We start from the raw sequence: 18,772 nt of genomic DNA, 5'->3' as shown, positions 1-18,772 counted from the left end.
AAGTTTGTTCTAAATTAAGAAACACACCAATTAAACACTTCTGGACTTGTCTTCATACCCCACCAGGAGCCATGCCTCTGATTGAATGAGCTGTCACTCACTACCCTCAGGCTTGGCTCTGAGCTTTTTCTGGCACCCACACTTCAGCATTTCCTGTCCCAGCCTAAATAGTCGGCCCGAAGGGGCCAAGACTGCTCTGGAGCCTTTGATTCCACTGTGTGGACACGACAGCCTTTCTGGTCCCTAAAAGGTCTCCAGCCTCCAGATGTCACTAACTTACTAAGAGACTCATAATTTCACGCCAAAGTCCAGAATAAGTGCATCCTCTAACCAAGGTCTCCCTTCCCCCTTGGGCATCCTCCCAAGGATCCCACCGTGGTTCTCTAGCTGTGGGGGCCAATGATACTTCAACAACTGCTTTCCTCCTTTGAGTCTTCAATGTATCTAACAAAGGCGAACTTGTTGAACTAAACTTTTTACTAGTCGAGTTTCCTCCCCTAAGTGATGACTTTTAAATAATGACAGGTTTCTTTAAAGACCAGCCAAAGAAGGTATGTGAACAGCAGAACTGTGTCCAGGAGAGCTTTTATTTGTACGGAACAGTTTTAAAAATACAGAATAAAATAGCTTTATCTCTACTATTATTCACAACATCTGGTCCAAATATTACATATTTTTAAAATACTTAAACGTTTAATGAAGCCATGTTAGAAAAACAATATGAAAATTCTTTTTAAAAACTCCATAAAAGAATTAGACATCTCAAAAAACAACCCCACCCCAAATACCCTCAGTATGCAAAATAAAAAACAAACAAAATCCCAGAAAGGTATATAGCCAAAGTCAGTCACAAAAACTTAAGGAAAATATAGGCATCCCCACTGTTTTAAGAACAGTCAGAAATTTATTAACATGTCAAACAAAGGTTGTTACGAACGAACAAAAAGGGTATTAACTTGACTGTCAGTAAGACGGCACCACTGGGAAGGGCGTCCTAAGTGTTGGGAAACACACAGAGCAATTCTAAGGAGGCTGGATGTTACTAGTGTAGAGTGAAGACGAGGCACAGTCAAGAACAGACTAAAAGGACAGGAATGTGCGGAGGCTGCTGAAAAGGGATCCTCTGCGCTAACGTGCTTCACAGGTCCATAGGCAGATGCTGAACGCGGGCAAAAACGGGCAATCTTCTTGCACTACTCCAGTTGTGACTGCGGGAGGGGTGGAGGGTGGGGGAGAGCCTATTCTCTGTGTCAAAATCATAAGGGGACAGAGCACAACACGCATGGCATGTGAGGCCCCAGGTGTTTCCCTAAAGCCAACAGTGGCTCCCTGGGCCCTGTGAGAGCTCAGGCTGCCACCGTGTCCGGGGGCACAGCTGGGTGAGCACACCAGGGGGCAGCAACAGTCATGCCAGGCCTGCTGCCTGCAGCTGAGCATCCACCCCAAGCCGTGGGGGTGAGTGTGCAGGATGCTGCCTTTCTTTGCGCCAGACAGGTTCTGATGAGGCTTTCCGCCACAGCTCCTTGTGCGTCTCCTATCTGGCCTGACCACTCTTGTGGCATCGATATTATGGAAGATTATAGTTGCCAACTTCAAGTCTAAGTTGCTAGTACCAATATTTCAGCAGAGACATGAATTAAAGAAATAACAACTTAGCTCATGGTCATAAAATATATGCATGGGTAAATAAAGTATACACACATACGAAAGATTCATCAATGGAGAAATTCTATCATCACATGACATTGTCATGAAAATTATCATTCCCTCCCTGGAAAACTGTGACTATTATCCTGGGTAGAAATGTTATTTTACTATATGGAAATACTGTAATATTCATGCATAAACCAGGTTGTCATCATGAAAGTCAGTATTCTACAGTATGAAGCAAATCCTGTGTGTGAATCTGTCACCATGAAAACGGGAAACCATCAGGACCCATGGTTAAGCCACTTCCCTTGCCTTGATCAATCACAAGAAACTTACTACAATCTAACATTTGAAATCATCTTAAGAAAGATTCTGTATCAATGAATCTATGTTTAATTCCCCAGTGAGAATGAGAACGAAAATCGCCTACAAAGACTGGAGCCACTTCCCATTGTGAACCATTTAGATATTTTATCAAAACCAGTGGTGGGTTCGCCCTTGCCGCCACAGTGATATTGCAGCATCTACTGTCCTATTTATAAGTTTCTACTTTCCACATCAGGATCACCAATGTAAATGTGAAAATGGTGGGTAGGTATTCATGTGGGAATTGGAGGGTGAATGCCCTGCCCAAGGACATTCACATCCAAAATATCCTAAAACATTCTATTGGCCAAAGCACAGTGGGTATGTGGCCCCAGCAATGCAAGTAGGAGGTGCACAGGCACAGACCGTGCATGGCCACTGTGTCCCCCCAAACCTCCCCTTCAGGTGTGTGCTTCAATACAAGGAGCAGATGAATATATTTTTCTTTCAACTACAGACTCATTCTGTAGCACATCTGCTAGCCAGAGGACAGTCTTCCTAATCTCCTGTCCCCTTCCCCCACCTTGGACAGAGAATCTAAGTTGGCCCCAATGGAACAAGAAGAGCAAAACCCCTCTTTTTCCAATAGGAGGTGTGGGCACAGGGCTTCTTTGCACATTTGAAGGCTTATGGAAACTATCCCCCCAGACCAGCAGATCTGAAACCTCTCAATAAGCCCAGCCCAGGAGAGTTTTCAGAAGGGAGAGGATTCCTAGACATCTGAAGCACATGCCCTGAGTGTTACCCACTGGGAGGGAAGATTCCTGGGTCAAGTTAAGCTGAAAGGAACTTGTTCCTGAATTACCAATGGTTCAGAGGCTTTCATTTGGATATTTGGTCCTTCTGCTCATCTAGAGAGCTAGAATACTGCAATCTCTGGGATGTTTTACAATTTTCCCCATTGTTCAGAGGAGAGAAATTGGAGATGCTGAGCAAAATACAAATAGAAGGAACTAAGCAACTAAGGGGACAACTAGGGCTGTCAGCCTCGACGGCTTACCAAGTCAAACGGATGAAAATCATTTAACCAGTGTGCTTCTAAAGTAAATATGCACCAAATACACTTCAAAAAAACATACCATACAAATTTAAATTTAGAATCTAAGTTCTTTACTTAATCTGCAATAAGGTCTTGGCAAAACAATGCAGTGGCTCTGAAGTGTTCTTGCCAGAATAGGCCTTAAAGCCCCAAACTTTACAGGAATCAAGGAGGCTGTAGTGACACAATAATGCTGCCAAAGACATCCCAGTGTGGTGAGCTGAGCCAGTTGCGGGGGCAGGAAGTTCGCCATGTGCTCACTGCCTGGTAAACAACCAGGTAAATACTTAAGAAGCACTACCTCAAGAAACGAGGTCACTCAGGATTTTCCTTTGATTGCAAATTTCAAGCCAAATTCAATAAAAGTCATTTTTGTCAGAAACAATTTAATATTATTAATTAGAATTCAACAGAGGGGGCCTGCCAGCTGCTCTTCTTACTACCTTCAGCAATAACTTAAACAGGAAAGGCAGCATTTGGCCAGGGGATCTAATCTTCCCCTCTGCAAAATCAAAATCCAGTGGACATTCAACATGGCAACTCACAGAAAGTCTCCGTAAGCCTTAACTGCCAGATATGAATGGCAACACAACTGCACTGATTAATTTACCAGGAGGCCACACCATTCAATATGGCGGCTGTTTGTCACCTGCCCCAGCTTCCCTTCTTCACAAAACAAATTCACTATAACTTAACCCATGGTTTCTGGGCTCTGGTCCAGTAGTCAGTTTTGATAAATAGATTAAGCATTATGTATTTACACTTTCATGGTATCAAGCAATACAAAACACAACCGCAATAATGGTTACTGGCCTTTAAGAGCCAGGACAACAAGCTTCCCTGACGGTGTCTACAGCTTTACAAATGCTGGTTCCTTTCTTAATGGGGGATAGGAGGTGAGGGACAAGTAATACGGATGTAAGGTAAGAGGGTCACATGGAAAAACACTGATTTCAAAAATCTATAGTCAATAACATTAAATAGGAATAAAATCTTGTAATAATAGATACACACAACAATAACTGACATCCACATGTCAGCAGAACCAAGACTCCCATAAACACCTGCTTGGTGCCCTCATGGGCACTCTATACCCGTCACACCAGCCAGGAGTGAGAAATGCCAGCTAGAGTGTCTCAGCTACTAGTAAACAAAAAGAGGCCAATATGAGATGTGCTGGCCCAGCTTGGGCCAGGGTGGCACCAAGAAAGTGTAGTTGAGAATCAGATGCTGATTTCAAGGTACCTTCCCTTCCCGCCCAATCCCCCAATTTCCATTCTAATTATATCTGTACAGACTTTACCCATGCACAGATTTGGGGATAGGGTAAGCATGTCACTGTTTTCAACTGACCAGCAGCCACCTCCTACAGGAGTATCAGGGAACACAGAATCTCATTTGACAATGCAAGGATACTGGTGTCCCTTGATCAGAGGAGGTCTTTGCAGGTGAAGGTCCTGGTGCTTCCAAGCACAGAAAGCCCCTGGACCCTGGAGGTGGCCTGTAAGAAAGCTAGCACAGGGTATTAGAAGGGGACTGAAAACAAGGAATCACTGTGGGCTTCAAGCATCCACTCCCACGGGAGGACAGGAACTTCAAATTCAGTGACCATGGCCAGCAATGGATGCTCTCAAGGGCAAAGGGTCAAGGGCTTAAATAAAAAGATAGGTGAGACACCATATTAGACAGGATCACAACCCACAACAAAAAAGCTACTTGTAATCTGTCTTAGCTCTGGGGTGGACAATGTAAATGCAGATCTACAAACATATATGTTACTGCTTGTTACTCAGCAAGGAACTACAGGTTCATGCCTCACTGCGGCTGGGCCACAGGGCGAGCTACGGCTATACTGTGGCCTGCGAGTCTTCATCTGAACTCCGGCTGTTAGTGCTCTTCCTGAGGCCTTTCCATGTGTAACCTGCAAAGGTTGGGCTGATGGGTAAGTAGCTGAAACATCTGTATTTTTTAATAATGTTCATGCCAAATGGCAAGTCGTAGGATTCCATGCCATCAAGAGACTTGCTCCCTTTGCCCACGCCCTTCTTCCATTTCCTGATTCCCCTTTCCTCTGGAGTACCTGTGGAACACACACACACAACAAAACAAAAACAGAACAATGGAATGTTCAGTTAAATAGTTCTACCAAGAATTGAGATTCTCCACTGCTGCTGTCTCATAGATTGAAAGGAATGGGATGACACAAAGAACACTTGAGGAGTAGCTGATGCCCAATCCAGAAATCTAAGAATCACTAATCCCTCAAAAGAACCACTTCTCTCTAAAACGCCGATCTGATCTTACAAAATGGGGCCCAGAGTCATTATTACATCTCACAATGCCTTCACCACTTGGTCATTGCACACCCACCCACCACTCATCCAGACATATCACTTTTTATACTGTTTTGCTCCATTTCAGTGGATGGGGGGCGCATTTGTCACATATTCCCCACTTGTTGTGCTCCTGTGAGGATGAACTGCCACTGGCATAACACTCCTGGCAATTCTGTACCCTGACAGATGAGTCAGGGAGAAAGATCTGGACCTACAGGGTTCAGCAACTCCTGGACTCCTTTTCAAAAATCTTTCCAGTGCAGAGAGGAGCACTGGCACCTGCTTTTAGCTACATGGGAGCCCTAACAATGTACTTCTCTGCCTGAGCCTGGGTGTTGAGCTTGACTCTATGGTGCAGGGCTTAGGAACCTCTCACATATAAGCTATGCCCTCCCATGGGCATTTCAGTAATAAAATTGACTTTAATTTCCATCTGCCTGACTCCTTTGTCTCTCTCTCACTTAGTGCTGACTTAGGAGAGAAAGAGGATGTTACTGGCCTCCCACAAATCTAACACCTTCCACCTATTCATGTGTGTGATTCCTTCTGCCAGATGTGTTCACCCCTTGCGCCCCTAGTAACCTCTTCTTGATTGAGGCTTTTTGGAGGTAGGTTACGGGCAAAATCTCAATAAAACCTTCAAGCTCCAGAATAAACATCATCCTTCCTTGACAGCGGATGAATCTACCAGTGCGTCCATGGCAGCACTTTACAACGATACAAAGCAGCCTCCTCTAGGAAGCTGGGAAGGCCACAAGGCAGGGCCTACATCACATCCTAGTCCATCACCCAGCACTTGGCATAGAACGCACCAGCTGTGAAACAAGGTCTATGGGTGTTGGAGAGAGAGCTGCCTCCATACATCTCTCAGGCACTGGTCCTGGCAGTGGCCTGCCTCTGCAATGACTCATTTAAAGGACAGGCTCCACAAGGAGACGTACTGCCCACTGGTAGCAGCTGGCTCAGGAGTGTGTGAACAAGTCAATGAAAGCCAAACTGCAGAGCTCCAGGCAAGGTTGAGCAGAAGGGCAGGCAGCTGGAGCATGCTTAAGGCATCCCGCTGCCACTTCACCATATGCAAGGAATTCACCTGCTTTTTCTTAAATGTAATTCAGCAAGAAGGAAAAAAAAAAACCTAAGTTTATTAGCAAAAAAGTGATTCATGAAAGGTGGCTGAAAGTGTCATCTTAACCACTTTAGAAAAGACAGTTTTAACCAGTGATTGCTTTGAACTGATTTACTCTTCCTGCTTCCCATATTTATTTGTCAAAAAAAAGTAAGTCACATATGTAATAAGCATGTTTGATATATACCACATACCTGGGATGGTGTTATCCAAAATAAAAGCCACACAGCCTCCTACAAACATAGCAGTTGTGAGAAGAACATTCAACACTTGATCGATTCCTGTTATCCCTGAAAATGACATAGCAACTGGTCACTGCCAGCCAGAACAGGCCTGCCCTTGACTTAGAAAGGAACACTGGGGTGGACACTAATTGCCAGTCCGTCAATACAGTGCATAAAAGTGTAAATTTCTGCTATACATGTGTAGATAAATTTTTGCCAGTAACATGTTAAACTACTATGAATGCTTTCAACAATAATCAAAAGTTATCTCCATAAGGAAAATTCCTAACAATGGTTCACAGATGATAAATCTAATACAGTGAAGTTCAACGTGTAATGAACTATGAAGACTTTGGGGGTGGAGGGCGGTGTTGTTTGCAGATTAAAAAAAAATCAATATAAAAGATGGCTGTTGTAAGGCTGAAAATTTTACGAAGTGAATAACAAGACAACAAAAATATTTGTGGGGTCAGCAATCAAACGAAGGGCTTCAGAATTCTGGGTTACTAATTAGTGCTTAGCTTCTTTTAATTAGGAGCAACTTTATTTCTAAAGATGTTATCACATGAATGAGATAAATTAAGACAGAAGTTCACACACTTTCTATATTTAAAAATATAATGATCCTCAACAGAAAAATAACATGTTTGGTGAGAATATGGAGAAATAGAAATCACTGTGTCCCACATACCTGGTGGGAATGTAAAATAGTTCACCTGCTATGGAAAACAGGTGGTTAGGAGTGCAAAGGGCTTCCAGGTAAGCTTCAGCCAAGTGGGATTTAAATGAAAAACATAGATGAACATTCATCAAAATGATTCCTGAAGTTCTAAAGTACTCTCCAACTGGTGATGAGCTGTTTGTGAAGTGCTGGCTGTGGTTCCAAATTCCCCACAAGATTCAAGGCCTGTTTTCCCTACCTGTGACGAGAGGGTTCTGTCTGAGGTAACTTGGGAGGACAAGCCCAAAGAAGATTGAAAATCCAAGCACAAAGAGGTTCCGGGAAGAATTTAAATCGATGAACTGCAGGTTAGAGAGTCCAACAGCTGTGATCATTCCTGGAGAGAAAAACATTAGACCACAAGTTCCATTATCTCACCTATGGCATGGATGACAGATACACTGTTGAAGACAGACTCCCTACAATGTCCTTTCTCGGTCCCATCAGAAACAGGTTGGGAGACTGTGTAGTGACAGGACAGGGACCAAAATGTGACCACCTGGGTCTCTGATCCAAATGACCCTCGGCCTAGGCACTATTTGGGCCTAAATAAGGGGCATAAACATCACCCTATGCTTTTTTTAGACCAGGCAAAAAACTAAGGACATTGGTTCTCCCTCAGAAACTTGATTCAAACAATTTCAATTACATTGGGAAATGCACCCAAATATCAAGTCCCTGATTACTATAGCTGAATGGCACAGAGATCAAATCGAGTCCCATCGCAAAAATGGTCAATTTTAAATGGCCCAGAAGGGAAGATATCTGAGTTTAAATCAATTAGAAATGGCAACTAGAGGGAATAAAATTTAATTTGATTTTTCCTAGCTCAATTATTCTACCTTTAACATCAACTCAACTCAGAAAGTGATATATTGTGTTTATATGTTTTTAAGGTATATCCTTTTGTATTTTAAAAAGGAAATTTATCATTACCTTCAATCTCACTGAAGGGATTCCTTAGCAAATGTGAAGAAAGAAAAGGAGCCTGAGAAGGAAGCCGGCTATCAAGGAAATGGAATTTTACCAAAGAGAGTACAGAAGAGGGCGCCAAGCACAGGATCCGGGAGCGAGGCGAAGAGGGCACTGAACTTTCCAATCATGCCTAACGCCAGCATGAGTGCTGCGCCGTACTGTATCACCCGACGACTGCCAACCTGTGGGACACACAGAGGGCAGAGACAGGCGTTAACCTTGAGGCCCTCCAGCAGCACACACAACTACTCAGGCCCCGCGGGAAAATGTGACAAAACCCACAGACAAAATCTGGATTACTCTTAAAACTTTTAGTTAAGAGGGTTCAGTCTCATTTCACAATGAGGATTGATCTCAATACTCTAAACACATAAGTATTACTATAAACACAACTAGAGTAAAAAGATTACCACCACCTTTCCTTGTTCCCATCCCATCCGGTTCTTGCCAGAAGCTGACTGTTCTGCTCTCCCTGACTACGGGGATCCTGGGGCTCAGCCTTTGCGTCTCCGAGCCCTGGGCAATGTCACCTCAGTGTGCACCTGCTCCTGCGCTCTGGTCCTGGGTTTCTAATGCCCACAGTCACTGGCCAGGATGATCTTCTAGTGTCTCAAATGCAAAAACTACACTTGGCCCCTGCTTCTCTTCTGGGTTCTGGCAAATCAGACAAAACCCCCAAACATTTCTGGAACTACTTTTCCTCCTGGTGTATTACTCATTAGAGGTGGCACAGCCTGGAGACCAAAGAGTGCAGGAGCTGCCTGGCTCCTGTCTCTGCTCCACCTCTAACTATGAGACAGGCATTAGCCTCTCTGGGTGGCAGGATCCTCATCTCTGTAACAATGAACGGTGTGCTTCTGCTTTGAGGATTAAATGAGATGCAATATAAAATAGTCTGAACAGCACCTGGGAAGCATTAGGTTATTTGACAGCCTCCCACCTGAAACTGCTGCCTCTGGCCTTTCCTCTGCCCACATGTCCTCTCCACTATGATGGAGTGACCTCTTTAACATCGTGACTTGGGAGGTCAGTCCCCTGCCTAAGTCTTCGGGTTCTCATCCCCCTTCTGGCCAGTTCTCAGACACATCCTTCAAAATACGACCCCAATGCTACCTCTTCTGCAAAGCCTTCTTTGATTCCAAGGCTTGGCTTCCCCAACTCTGGACTCCTGCAGCACCATGTAAAGCATTTCCCATGTGGTCCCAACTTTATTGGTTAAGCTTGATCTCTGCCTTCTAGAAGCGTTCATCTAGTCCACTGTCACCCAGGTAGCAAGAGATGGAGTGAGCACTGGGCTCAAGAATCCTACACTGTTGGCCCCTACTCTGTGCTGCCTCTCCCAGGAAAACATCCTGAGGACGTAAACTGGATAAAAGAGGTTCCAGAAATGGAATAGTGTCCACAGGGCTTTATGTATGACTTACAGTGAATAGAAGATGGCTACTTAAATTTTAAGTAACTAAAATGAAATGAAATGTATAAGTCAGTCCGTCAGTTGTACTAGTCACATTTCAAGTGCTCAGTAGGCAATGTGTGGCTGGGGGCTCCCACAGGGGATAGTGCAGGTACAGGACATTTCCACTATTGCACTGTTCTACTGGATGATGCTGGGCTGGACCTTCCAACAGCTTCTCAATGTGCCCAAAGGTCAATTTCAGAATAAGAATTGAATCTTTTACTGAGCTGTCCAGCTAGAATCAGTCACAGCTGACACTGGAGCCTAGCGTCCATTACTCCAATTTACAGTTCCTCCCATTATACCACCACTATGTGCAGGGGAGCGGTGAAAAGGTCATGCAAACTGGCAAATGGAGCAAAAGTGACTTACACTTGGCTGTAATACATGATTCGGAAGGCTTTCATTTACAAATAGCTTGTTTTTCAGCATTTTCAAGGACCTACTATGTGACCAGCACTTGGGAAACTGGGATGGGGGGCGGTGGTGGATACAAAGATGAGTAAGTCACAAGCTTACGATAAAATAATTGTACTGTTGCAATTGTCATGTTGCGTGGGAGTCCAGTGGGAAGAGAAAACTCTGAAAAGTTGGGGAGGGTTCCCTGGAGATGGTCTTGAGGCATGAGTAAGAGAAAGAGCAACCAGACAGAGGGATCCACCTCCCAGCAAGGTCAGCCCAGTTAGATGTGCAGGGGGGAGGGCTGAGCTGGCCCTAGGGATGCCTGAAACAATAAATCTTTTATGAAAACCATGCAAGGAAGGCTGATCTGTCTTAGATGCTGTCCAAAAAAAGCAGCAAGTTAGCCATTCTTCTGTTCAACAAACATTAAGTGAGTGCCTATTACACATTTCTGTTCCAAACACCAGAGACACAGCCCTAAAAATCCCTCCCCTGCTGGTGCTTACATGGAGCCTTCACATCTCCTTTCTCCACTCCCTGGAATCACCTCCCAGGCTCCCTTCTGATCTCCTTCCTGAACTGTGGCTTTGCCTAGGGCCACTGAAAAATCGACACTGCATTTCTGACTTTCCAAAGTGTTCAACAGGGTGGTATGCTGCAGAGGAGAAATGACCTCCCTCTGGATACCATCAAAGAGATAGTTCAGCCAGGGAAGATGGTGTTTACTCTTCCTAGAAATAAACTTAGGGCTAAATATCATATAACAGTATCTCTATTTTGCTTATTTAACCACATGCTAAGTGTTTTACATCAAGTTATTAATTCCAAAACCTTGCGAGCTATCTTTATAGACAAGGGTATAGAAACTCAGAGAGGTGACGTTTCTTGCCCGTGGTCACTTTAGGAGAATGTGATGGAACCAAGGCTGGATCCAAAGCAGCCACCTCCCTACCATGTCATGCTGCCCTTCTCTGTGGGACAGACACTGGAACACACTCAGCAGAGAAGTCCTGCACATGGAATCCAACCCATTCAACCCTCAGAACTTCAGAACACACAATGGGGTAGGCAGCCTCAACTCTGATCAAATAGTTAGAATGTCCATGTCTGTACATGGAACGCCATAACTGGATAAAGGATAGCAAACAGTGGAGTTGCCAGGAAATGGAGGTAGATTCTCTGGAAGAGCCACATATCACCCTCTTTCTATTTGTTCTGGAAGTCTGATACAATGGTCCAGACAGTGGTGTCTGGAAGAAATTCATACAGTGATGGAAACGTTCTGTATCTGTGCTTTCCTGTGGCCACCAGCCACATGTGGCTACTGACTACCATATGAGATAACACAGATCTAGATCTAGAACTGTCAGATTTCAGATCTGAGTTCTAATCAGAAAATGACTGTCCCAAGTCCTTCAGCTGGAAAAGAGGCAGAATACTGCCTATAACCTTGTGCTTCCTTTTTCCTGGGCAGGAATCTTCCATCAGCCACATGGCTCAGGCCACAGAGAAGTTTCTGGTGCAAGTCCTACTTCCCCACCCCACGGCTTCTGTGTAGATGGCTCAATTATACCCCCTTGTGAGTCAGGGCAATGGAAACCAATTCCAGGGCTGATATTGCTCTCAAATGGATAAGGCCTTTGCCTAGGGTAAATGGGTCCAAAGGGATTCCGAGGTAAGATCAATTGGCCCAATTAAAAAATGCGGGCAGGGTGCCTTTTCAGAATAAGCTAGCACTAACGAAATTATAATAAAGATAATTATTCCCCAAACCATCTCAGTCAAGTTTTAGAAGGAACCTTAATGACAGCACTACTTACTCCCTACAGTGACCTTGGTTAAATTATGTGATGATGTGTTTTAAAAAGGTGCAGAAAGGGAGCTGGTTTGTTAAACTGTTTCCCCAAGAGTCCCTCCATCTATAATAATTTTACTACTCTGTTATTTTGGATTAGTTATATGTCTACAGGCTCATGGCAGCAAACTGGCTAAAGAGTGAGTGGCTTATGCCCCATCTGGTGCCCATTTGACCCTTCCCTTAGCTCTGTATGCTCAGCATCTGCTCTCACCATGAGCAGCAATAGGACCCAGGCATCCTGGAGGAAGTGCCCATCAGGCAGCCCTCACATGTCATGTGCCAGGAGCAACAGGCAGCAGGTGGGGCCACCAGCACACCTGAGGCTGAGCTCTGTGATGGCCTGGCCAACTTACAGGAAATCAACCAGCATGTCAGGCTTGCACAGTGCATGCCCTGCTCCCTTTCACTTGGATTTGCAGTTACAATTAACCAAACTAAGTATCTGGTTTCTTTTCATCTGGTTATATAATCTTGCAGAGGGCTGGAGGAGGATTTCTAATTTTAAAGAGGTCAAACAGTTCTAGAAGGCTCCAGCCCACCCCCAAGTTCTCAAGTTCAGGAGGAAGACTTCTGACTCATGCAGGCCACCCTAGATGGTGAACCAGTTCTAACGGTGTCTAGCTGTGCAACATACAATGGCCAGGGCCGAGCTGCATTCCTCAACACCCTGGGCAAACAGCAAGCTCTGGCCCAAAGCAACCGGGATATAAAATTTATTTGCTAGTAAATTTGAAAGGCCAAGAAGTAGCCTCCTTTTTACTGAGGCTGGATTGTGGTGCCTGTGCTTCGAGTGGGGTGGGGAGGAGAGACAAGTGGGGAGGACTTCAGACCCAGGCACTGCTTCAATCTGAGTGACTCGCTGTGGCTTGTGCTGCCACTTAACTCCACAACCGATTTCATCTGAAAGAGAATGATGCTGCTGCAGTTTGAAAACTGTGTTACTGTAAGATTGATTTATTTGTAATGAGTAATATAATTTCTCATCTAGAACTAGTGCCATCTCCTAACTGGTCTCCTGTTTCTACCCTCTCTCCTGACCACCATGTTCTACTTTCATCATAGCAGCCATAGTGATTCTTAAAAAAAAAAAAAAAAAAATCAGATGGAGTCACACCCTGCGGCCCCCACTTCCACTCGGCCCCTGGCAGCCTGTAGGGCTGCAGGACCTGGCCCTCAGCTACCCCAAGAACCTTATCTGCTCTTACCAGGCCCACTCCCACTTCCCTCTCTGCTTCCTGCCCCACTAGCCTCCTTGCTGATCTGCAGAGTGCCAGCCTGCTCCTGTGATAGGCTTTGCACTGGCGGTTGCCCTGCCGGAATGAATGCCCCTCCCCAGGTACCTGCACAGTTCCCTCCCTCAGCTCCATCAGGTCTTCGTTCAAAGTCATCTTCTCAACGAGGCTTAGCCTGACTACCCGATTTAACACTTACCCTCCTGATCCCCCACCCTGCCCCATATTTCTGTCATACTTATTATGCTTACTATTTATTGCTTGTCTTCCTCTGCTAGAATCTAAACTCCACAGACGACGGGGATATTTTTCTTTTTTATTCACTGATGTATCCCAAGTGCCTAGAACAGTAGCCTGGCAAAGGGTCAGTGCTTAATAAAAATCTGTGGAATGTATGAAGGAATAGCACCAGAGTGCCTGCCTACCCAGGTCAGTCAAGGCGAAAGAGACCTCTATCAGCATTCCATAAACCCATCAATGAAAAAATAAGAGATGGGGAAGAAGATGATCTCGGAATTGGAGGCCATCGTTTTGGAACTCACAGTGGCCAGACCAATCAATGAAATGGATCAACATTTAGAGGCCCAACCATTTAATTAGAAAAATATTTGTACCTTAGTAATTCCCAAAACTCCAATGTTGGGACTGGATGAAGTAGAGCCATTCCCAGTACCAAATATGCCATCGAGAACACAGGAGAGACCCTCCACGAAAATCCCCCTAAAACGTAAAGGAATGGGGGAAAGAAAAACATTCATTCCACGGGAGAAATACTCTGAAATACACTCTAAATGGTTGTGACCCAAAGGCAGGGTCCACAGACCTGAAGCCTCCACACTCCCCAGGAGGGGTTAGCAATGCAGACTCTCAGGCCCCATCCCAGATCTGAAGACCTGCATTTTAACAGTATTCTCCATGCTCATTCAACTTTGAGAAGTACATCTCTGAACCACACATCAGACACAAATGATTAAAAATTATTCCAAATTAAAAGATTTTAGCCAGAAATTAAAGTCATTTGTTGGAATCTAAGACAAACATGGGTCATCCATTGATTTGATTCCTTTCCTATTACTATATAGTTTTATCAGAAAAGAAATGCTTTGTAATTTTGTAAACATTAGAACTTTTAAAAGAATCAGTATATAAGTAATTTACTCATATGCAATAACTCCATTAGAGAAAAACAGAAAAACCAGGACTCTAAACCCCAACAGAACCAATGCAAGAGGTGCTAAGACACCAGTCCTTTGGATCTCATCACACACAATCCCTTTTGGAAGGGTGGCAGCTGGCTGGGAAAGGCGGAATGATCTGGGCTATTTTCTCTTCTCTGCAGCTTCCATAGGGCCCAATTTGCCCCCAGCATCCAGAAACTAAAGACCAGATGTGCTGAGAATATAAACCCCACAGCTCATAAACCTCTAGATTCTACAGACTTCATTTATTCCTGCTCCTGTCTCTCTATATATGAATTGTAACTGTGAATAGAACAGCTGGGAAAACAAGAAATCAAAGGGGACAATACATCCATGACCCAAACCAAGCACAGAACAATGGCAGTATCTGGTACTTGTTTTGGTGAGTTTAAGGTCTGGAGTGATCTCACAGAGAATGTCTTATACAACTGTTACCATGAGGAAGAAAGGTGGGAATTCTGCTCCATATCATGGATGAGGAAAATCAGGGCAAAATGGGGGCAGTGACTTGTCCAAAACAAACAGCCAATAAAGAGCCCTGGTGCTTGGCTACTTCATGTTGAAACTCTTGGTTATCCAAACCAAAGAGCAAAGTATGAGGCGCTGGGCCCGATGAAGAGCTCGTTTTTTCTCAGGAACGCACCTGTTTATTGCATGGATGGGGGGCGGTGGGGCACAGGACAGCCTTGCACAGGCGTAGTAGTCCCCGATAGACTCGATAATACTGGCAACGACCGCACTGAGCATGCCGATGACACCAGCCGCAGAGATGGTGGGCAGTCCCCATTGAACTAAGGAAGGAAAACAAGCATGAAAGCCTCATGAACTTTCTTAGAGAGGCAGGCAAAAGTTTTCAGGACATTGAGTCCTTCAGTATGTTAGAGGACTCTACAAGATCCACTCAGATTTTTGAAGCTCATGGAAACTATTTATTTTTACACCTAAGTCATCAGTGAACTATATGCCTGGGAATAGTTTCTGAGTTGGATGAAGACAACCATAACCAGGATTGAGCTGCTTTATTTAAAAGAAGAAATTGTTTGGCTGGAAGAGGTGGGTGCTTCTCTTCCTGCTTCAAAGCCACACTCAGTGTCTGTTAAATTACAGTTCAACACAGCCTGCTTTGTTGGCATAGGAATTTGTATGAAGAGGATTTTTAGCCCTGCTGTGCAAGCATGATACAAAATAGTGCTCCTGCCCAGGGGGTGGCGTCAAATGAAAAATCACCAGCTAAATTTAAATCCCAACAGTAAAGCATGGCACAAAGTATAGATAACCCTTCTCTAGTATAATTCCAGCACTTTTTTTTTTTTTTTAAGTAAACCATGTTATGGAAAATTAAAGAGTTTCCTTTAAGAAAGCAAAGCAAAGTCCCCAGGTAGCTTCATTTTGAGTATCCTATCCAGATTTAATTTTTAGTAGGGTTTTTTTTTCTTTAAAAGTATATCTATTTGGATACCAAAAACCATTGATCTTATTTAATAAAAATAGCATGAGGAACCTTCACTGTTAGAACGAATAGACTTCTTTGTAAAGTACCTAGATCTTCTTTCCCTGAACCATTAGTTATAATAGAGCTACTAAATAGAAAGGACAGTGAAAAAAGAAATGTATAAAATGTTCTCTTGTGCAGGGGCCAACAGTGTACTGAGGGATCAGAACACTAAAAGATCTTGGAACCAGTGCAATGATTAGACTTCAAATGAAGGCAATCCAAACCAGGTCACAATGAGTACCAGTTACGAAGTCAGGAAGTAGCACAGTCCCTATCCAAGAAGGGCCTGGAGAGCAGGAGACAGGTGGAGAGGGCGTTCTGGGTAGGCAGCAGCCTGAGCATCAGTGGATGGATGCAGCTGGGCAAGAATAGGCTAGTGCTCAGCAGAGGAGGGTGTGCAGCATGGGGCAGGTAGGTTTGGAGGGCCTTGACCAGCCCCCTGGAGGGGCTTGGTCTCTGTCTCATAGGTAATGGGAGCAACCACAGGTTTGGAAAGAAAAAGATGACATGTAAAGTAAGATGTGCAGAATATGCCTGGAGTATATGTGTAGACAGAACTTTTCCTGCCTGGAGCTCACTTTACCCTGTGGGAGCTGACCAGGGGGTGCAGAGGCAGCCTGTAGTCAGGGGTTCAAGGTGCAGACCCACCAGCAACTGGCTTGGTCAACATCTCGTCTCTGGATTGGTTTGGAATGGATTCTTCTCATGAAGATGATTTCTTTATCAAGCAACATTTTGTGTTTTCTAGATAACCTTTTATATGGCTACCTTTGCTGATGTAGCACTGTGGTTTCATTTTAGTATCTTGATTTTGGGGCTTGGATTTTTGTTTCATTTTGCCATTTATTATTTTTCAGAAATTGCCTTTTATTTTCTGTCTTTTTACTTTTTTACTGCTTTCTTATTTTTTTCCCCTTTGCCTGAAGTCCTTATTTTAAAAATATTTATTCCATTTACAACATTTAAAATTTGTTACCTTAATTTTTGATCCCTTTTCCTTCAGATTATTAATTTAAATTTTAAACCTGCTGGCTTCCAGCCTTCTATTTAAGTCTGTTATTTCATCTTTCCTCTTATCTAGAAGCTTTAATTTATTTTGTTACTTTATAGCAGGTTTCTCAACTTGGCACTGTTGACATTTTGGACCAGAAATCTGTATTTTAACAACTAATCCAGGTAATTCTTAGCATATTAAAGACTAAGAACCACTGCTCTAGATATATGAAAACTTGTCTCTGGATTAAGCCAAATCATTAGCGAGTACATAAGACTACATCCTCTGGCTCTGGAAGTAGCTCTTTATCTAGGGGAGCTCTGGCAATAGAGAAGCTGGTGGCAGTCAAGGGCTGTTGTCAAGAGGAGCCAGACAGCACTCTCTGCAGTCATGACATTAAGGTCCTGTCCAACTCAGTTATGCCTCCTTGTGCATGGGCCCCATGGTACCTGAGCAAAATCTCTCTGGTCTTTCAACACACGCACAGCTGCTTCTCCTGGACACCCCACTCTGTGTTTCTATTTGTGCTCATCTTGGGAGCCACATGCACAGGCAGCGAGGACCACCCCGCATGTGCCGTGGGGGCTTCCTCCTACCTGTCCTCCCATGCCTCCCCTGACTCCCTCACCAATCGACTTTTAAACTCACTTTATCTCAGATTACATGTATGTTTATGAACCATGTACTGGGGGGGAATGGGGGGACGAATTTGTGTATACATAAATACATACTTATACCATATAATCTGATGAGAATGTTTTTTAGAAAGACTAAGCTTTTTACAGTGTTTGTAAATGTGTCAAGACCAGAAGGAACAACTGCCAGCATCCTTATCATTTAACATGCTTAGAACAGTTATCTTTTCTTTTTTTTCGGCCATGTCGTGGCATGTGGGATCTTAGTTCCCTGACCAGGAATTGAACCCGTGCCCCCGGCAATGGAAGCACAAGAGCCCCAGCCACTGGACCTCCAGGGAAATCCTTAGAACAGTTATCTCTAACCCAGTCTTAATATCCTTGGCTCTTCCTCCTTGTCATAAAATATGAAAATGTGACTGCTGGACAGGGGCATAAAGTGGCACAACCCAACTAAGTTCAGGTTTCCATTCTAATAAAAACCTTAAATGCCAGGAACAGACGCTGCACAATACAACAACAAGCATGCAATCATCACTGGGTTCACACCAATCACTTTCGGGGCTGGGGTCTAGAAAACGCTATACATGAATCCAAGACATACCTTGGATGGGGATTGTATATCCCTGCCACCTGGCCAAGAGTTACCCAACACTGAAATTATGACGTAAGATCCATCGTCCATCCATTTGTGAATGAATATTAGTTTACCTGACAGCTGTGACCAAATTAAAAAAAAATTATAGCTACCCATTAAAAGATTATACAAACTCCATCATGCTTGAGCCATCTGCTAACATTCAGGCCCCTCCCACTCAAGTCTGTTCATTTCAGTGGCTTGGGTACTGTGCAGCTCTGTACTTGCCTTTCTAAGCAGCTGCCCTCAAATCCTGGCCACCAGAGATCAAATCTGGCAAGAGACCCCTTTATGTCTGGGATTTTGCCTTAGTGGAACCAAAAGAAACAACCAGTATACCTGAGAAGGGAGCTGGTCAGTCTCTGTGTGTTAATTATGGCCCTCTGGGGACAAAGCCTCCTGCCTCCCTTTTCTGCGGTCTAATCCT

General features: G+C 44.1%; 1 protein-coding gene across 8 annotated transcripts in view; it reads right to left on the bottom strand.

Moving 5' to 3' along the window:
• The window catches only part of SLC23A2 (solute carrier family 23 member 2), a 161,691-nt gene that overhangs the window by 10,554 nt on the left and 132,365 nt on the right, over nucleotides 1–18,772 (bottom strand). For 7 of the 8 annotated variants that reach the window (XM_089896589.1, XM_089896593.1, XM_089896590.1 and 4 more), the window contains 5 exons: nucleotides 15,228–15,375; nucleotides 14,000–14,105; nucleotides 8,490–8,619; nucleotides 7,662–7,799; nucleotides 6,712–6,807 (listed from right to left, as the gene is read on the bottom strand). In XM_089896589.1, coding sequence (XP_089752715.1) covers nucleotides 6,712–6,807; nucleotides 7,662–7,799; nucleotides 8,490–8,619; nucleotides 14,000–14,105; nucleotides 15,228–15,375 — 618 coding nt within the window. Of the gene's footprint in view, nucleotides 1–554; nucleotides 5,136–6,711; nucleotides 6,808–7,661; nucleotides 7,800–8,489; nucleotides 8,620–13,999; nucleotides 14,106–15,227; nucleotides 15,376–18,772 lie in introns of those variants that run through there. The other variant, XM_022556453.2, reaches the window with a different exon arrangement.

The sequence above is a fragment of the Delphinapterus leucas genome, chromosome 15, assembly GCF_059928025.1.
Source record: "Delphinapterus leucas isolate spDelLeu-1000000601 "Yukka" chromosome 15, BTC_Dleu_Yukka2, whole genome shotgun sequence".
In the NCBI taxonomy this organism is placed as follows: Eukaryota; Metazoa; Chordata; class Mammalia; order Artiodactyla; family Monodontidae; genus Delphinapterus; species Delphinapterus leucas.
This window is presented reverse-complemented; position numbering and strand designations above follow the sequence as displayed.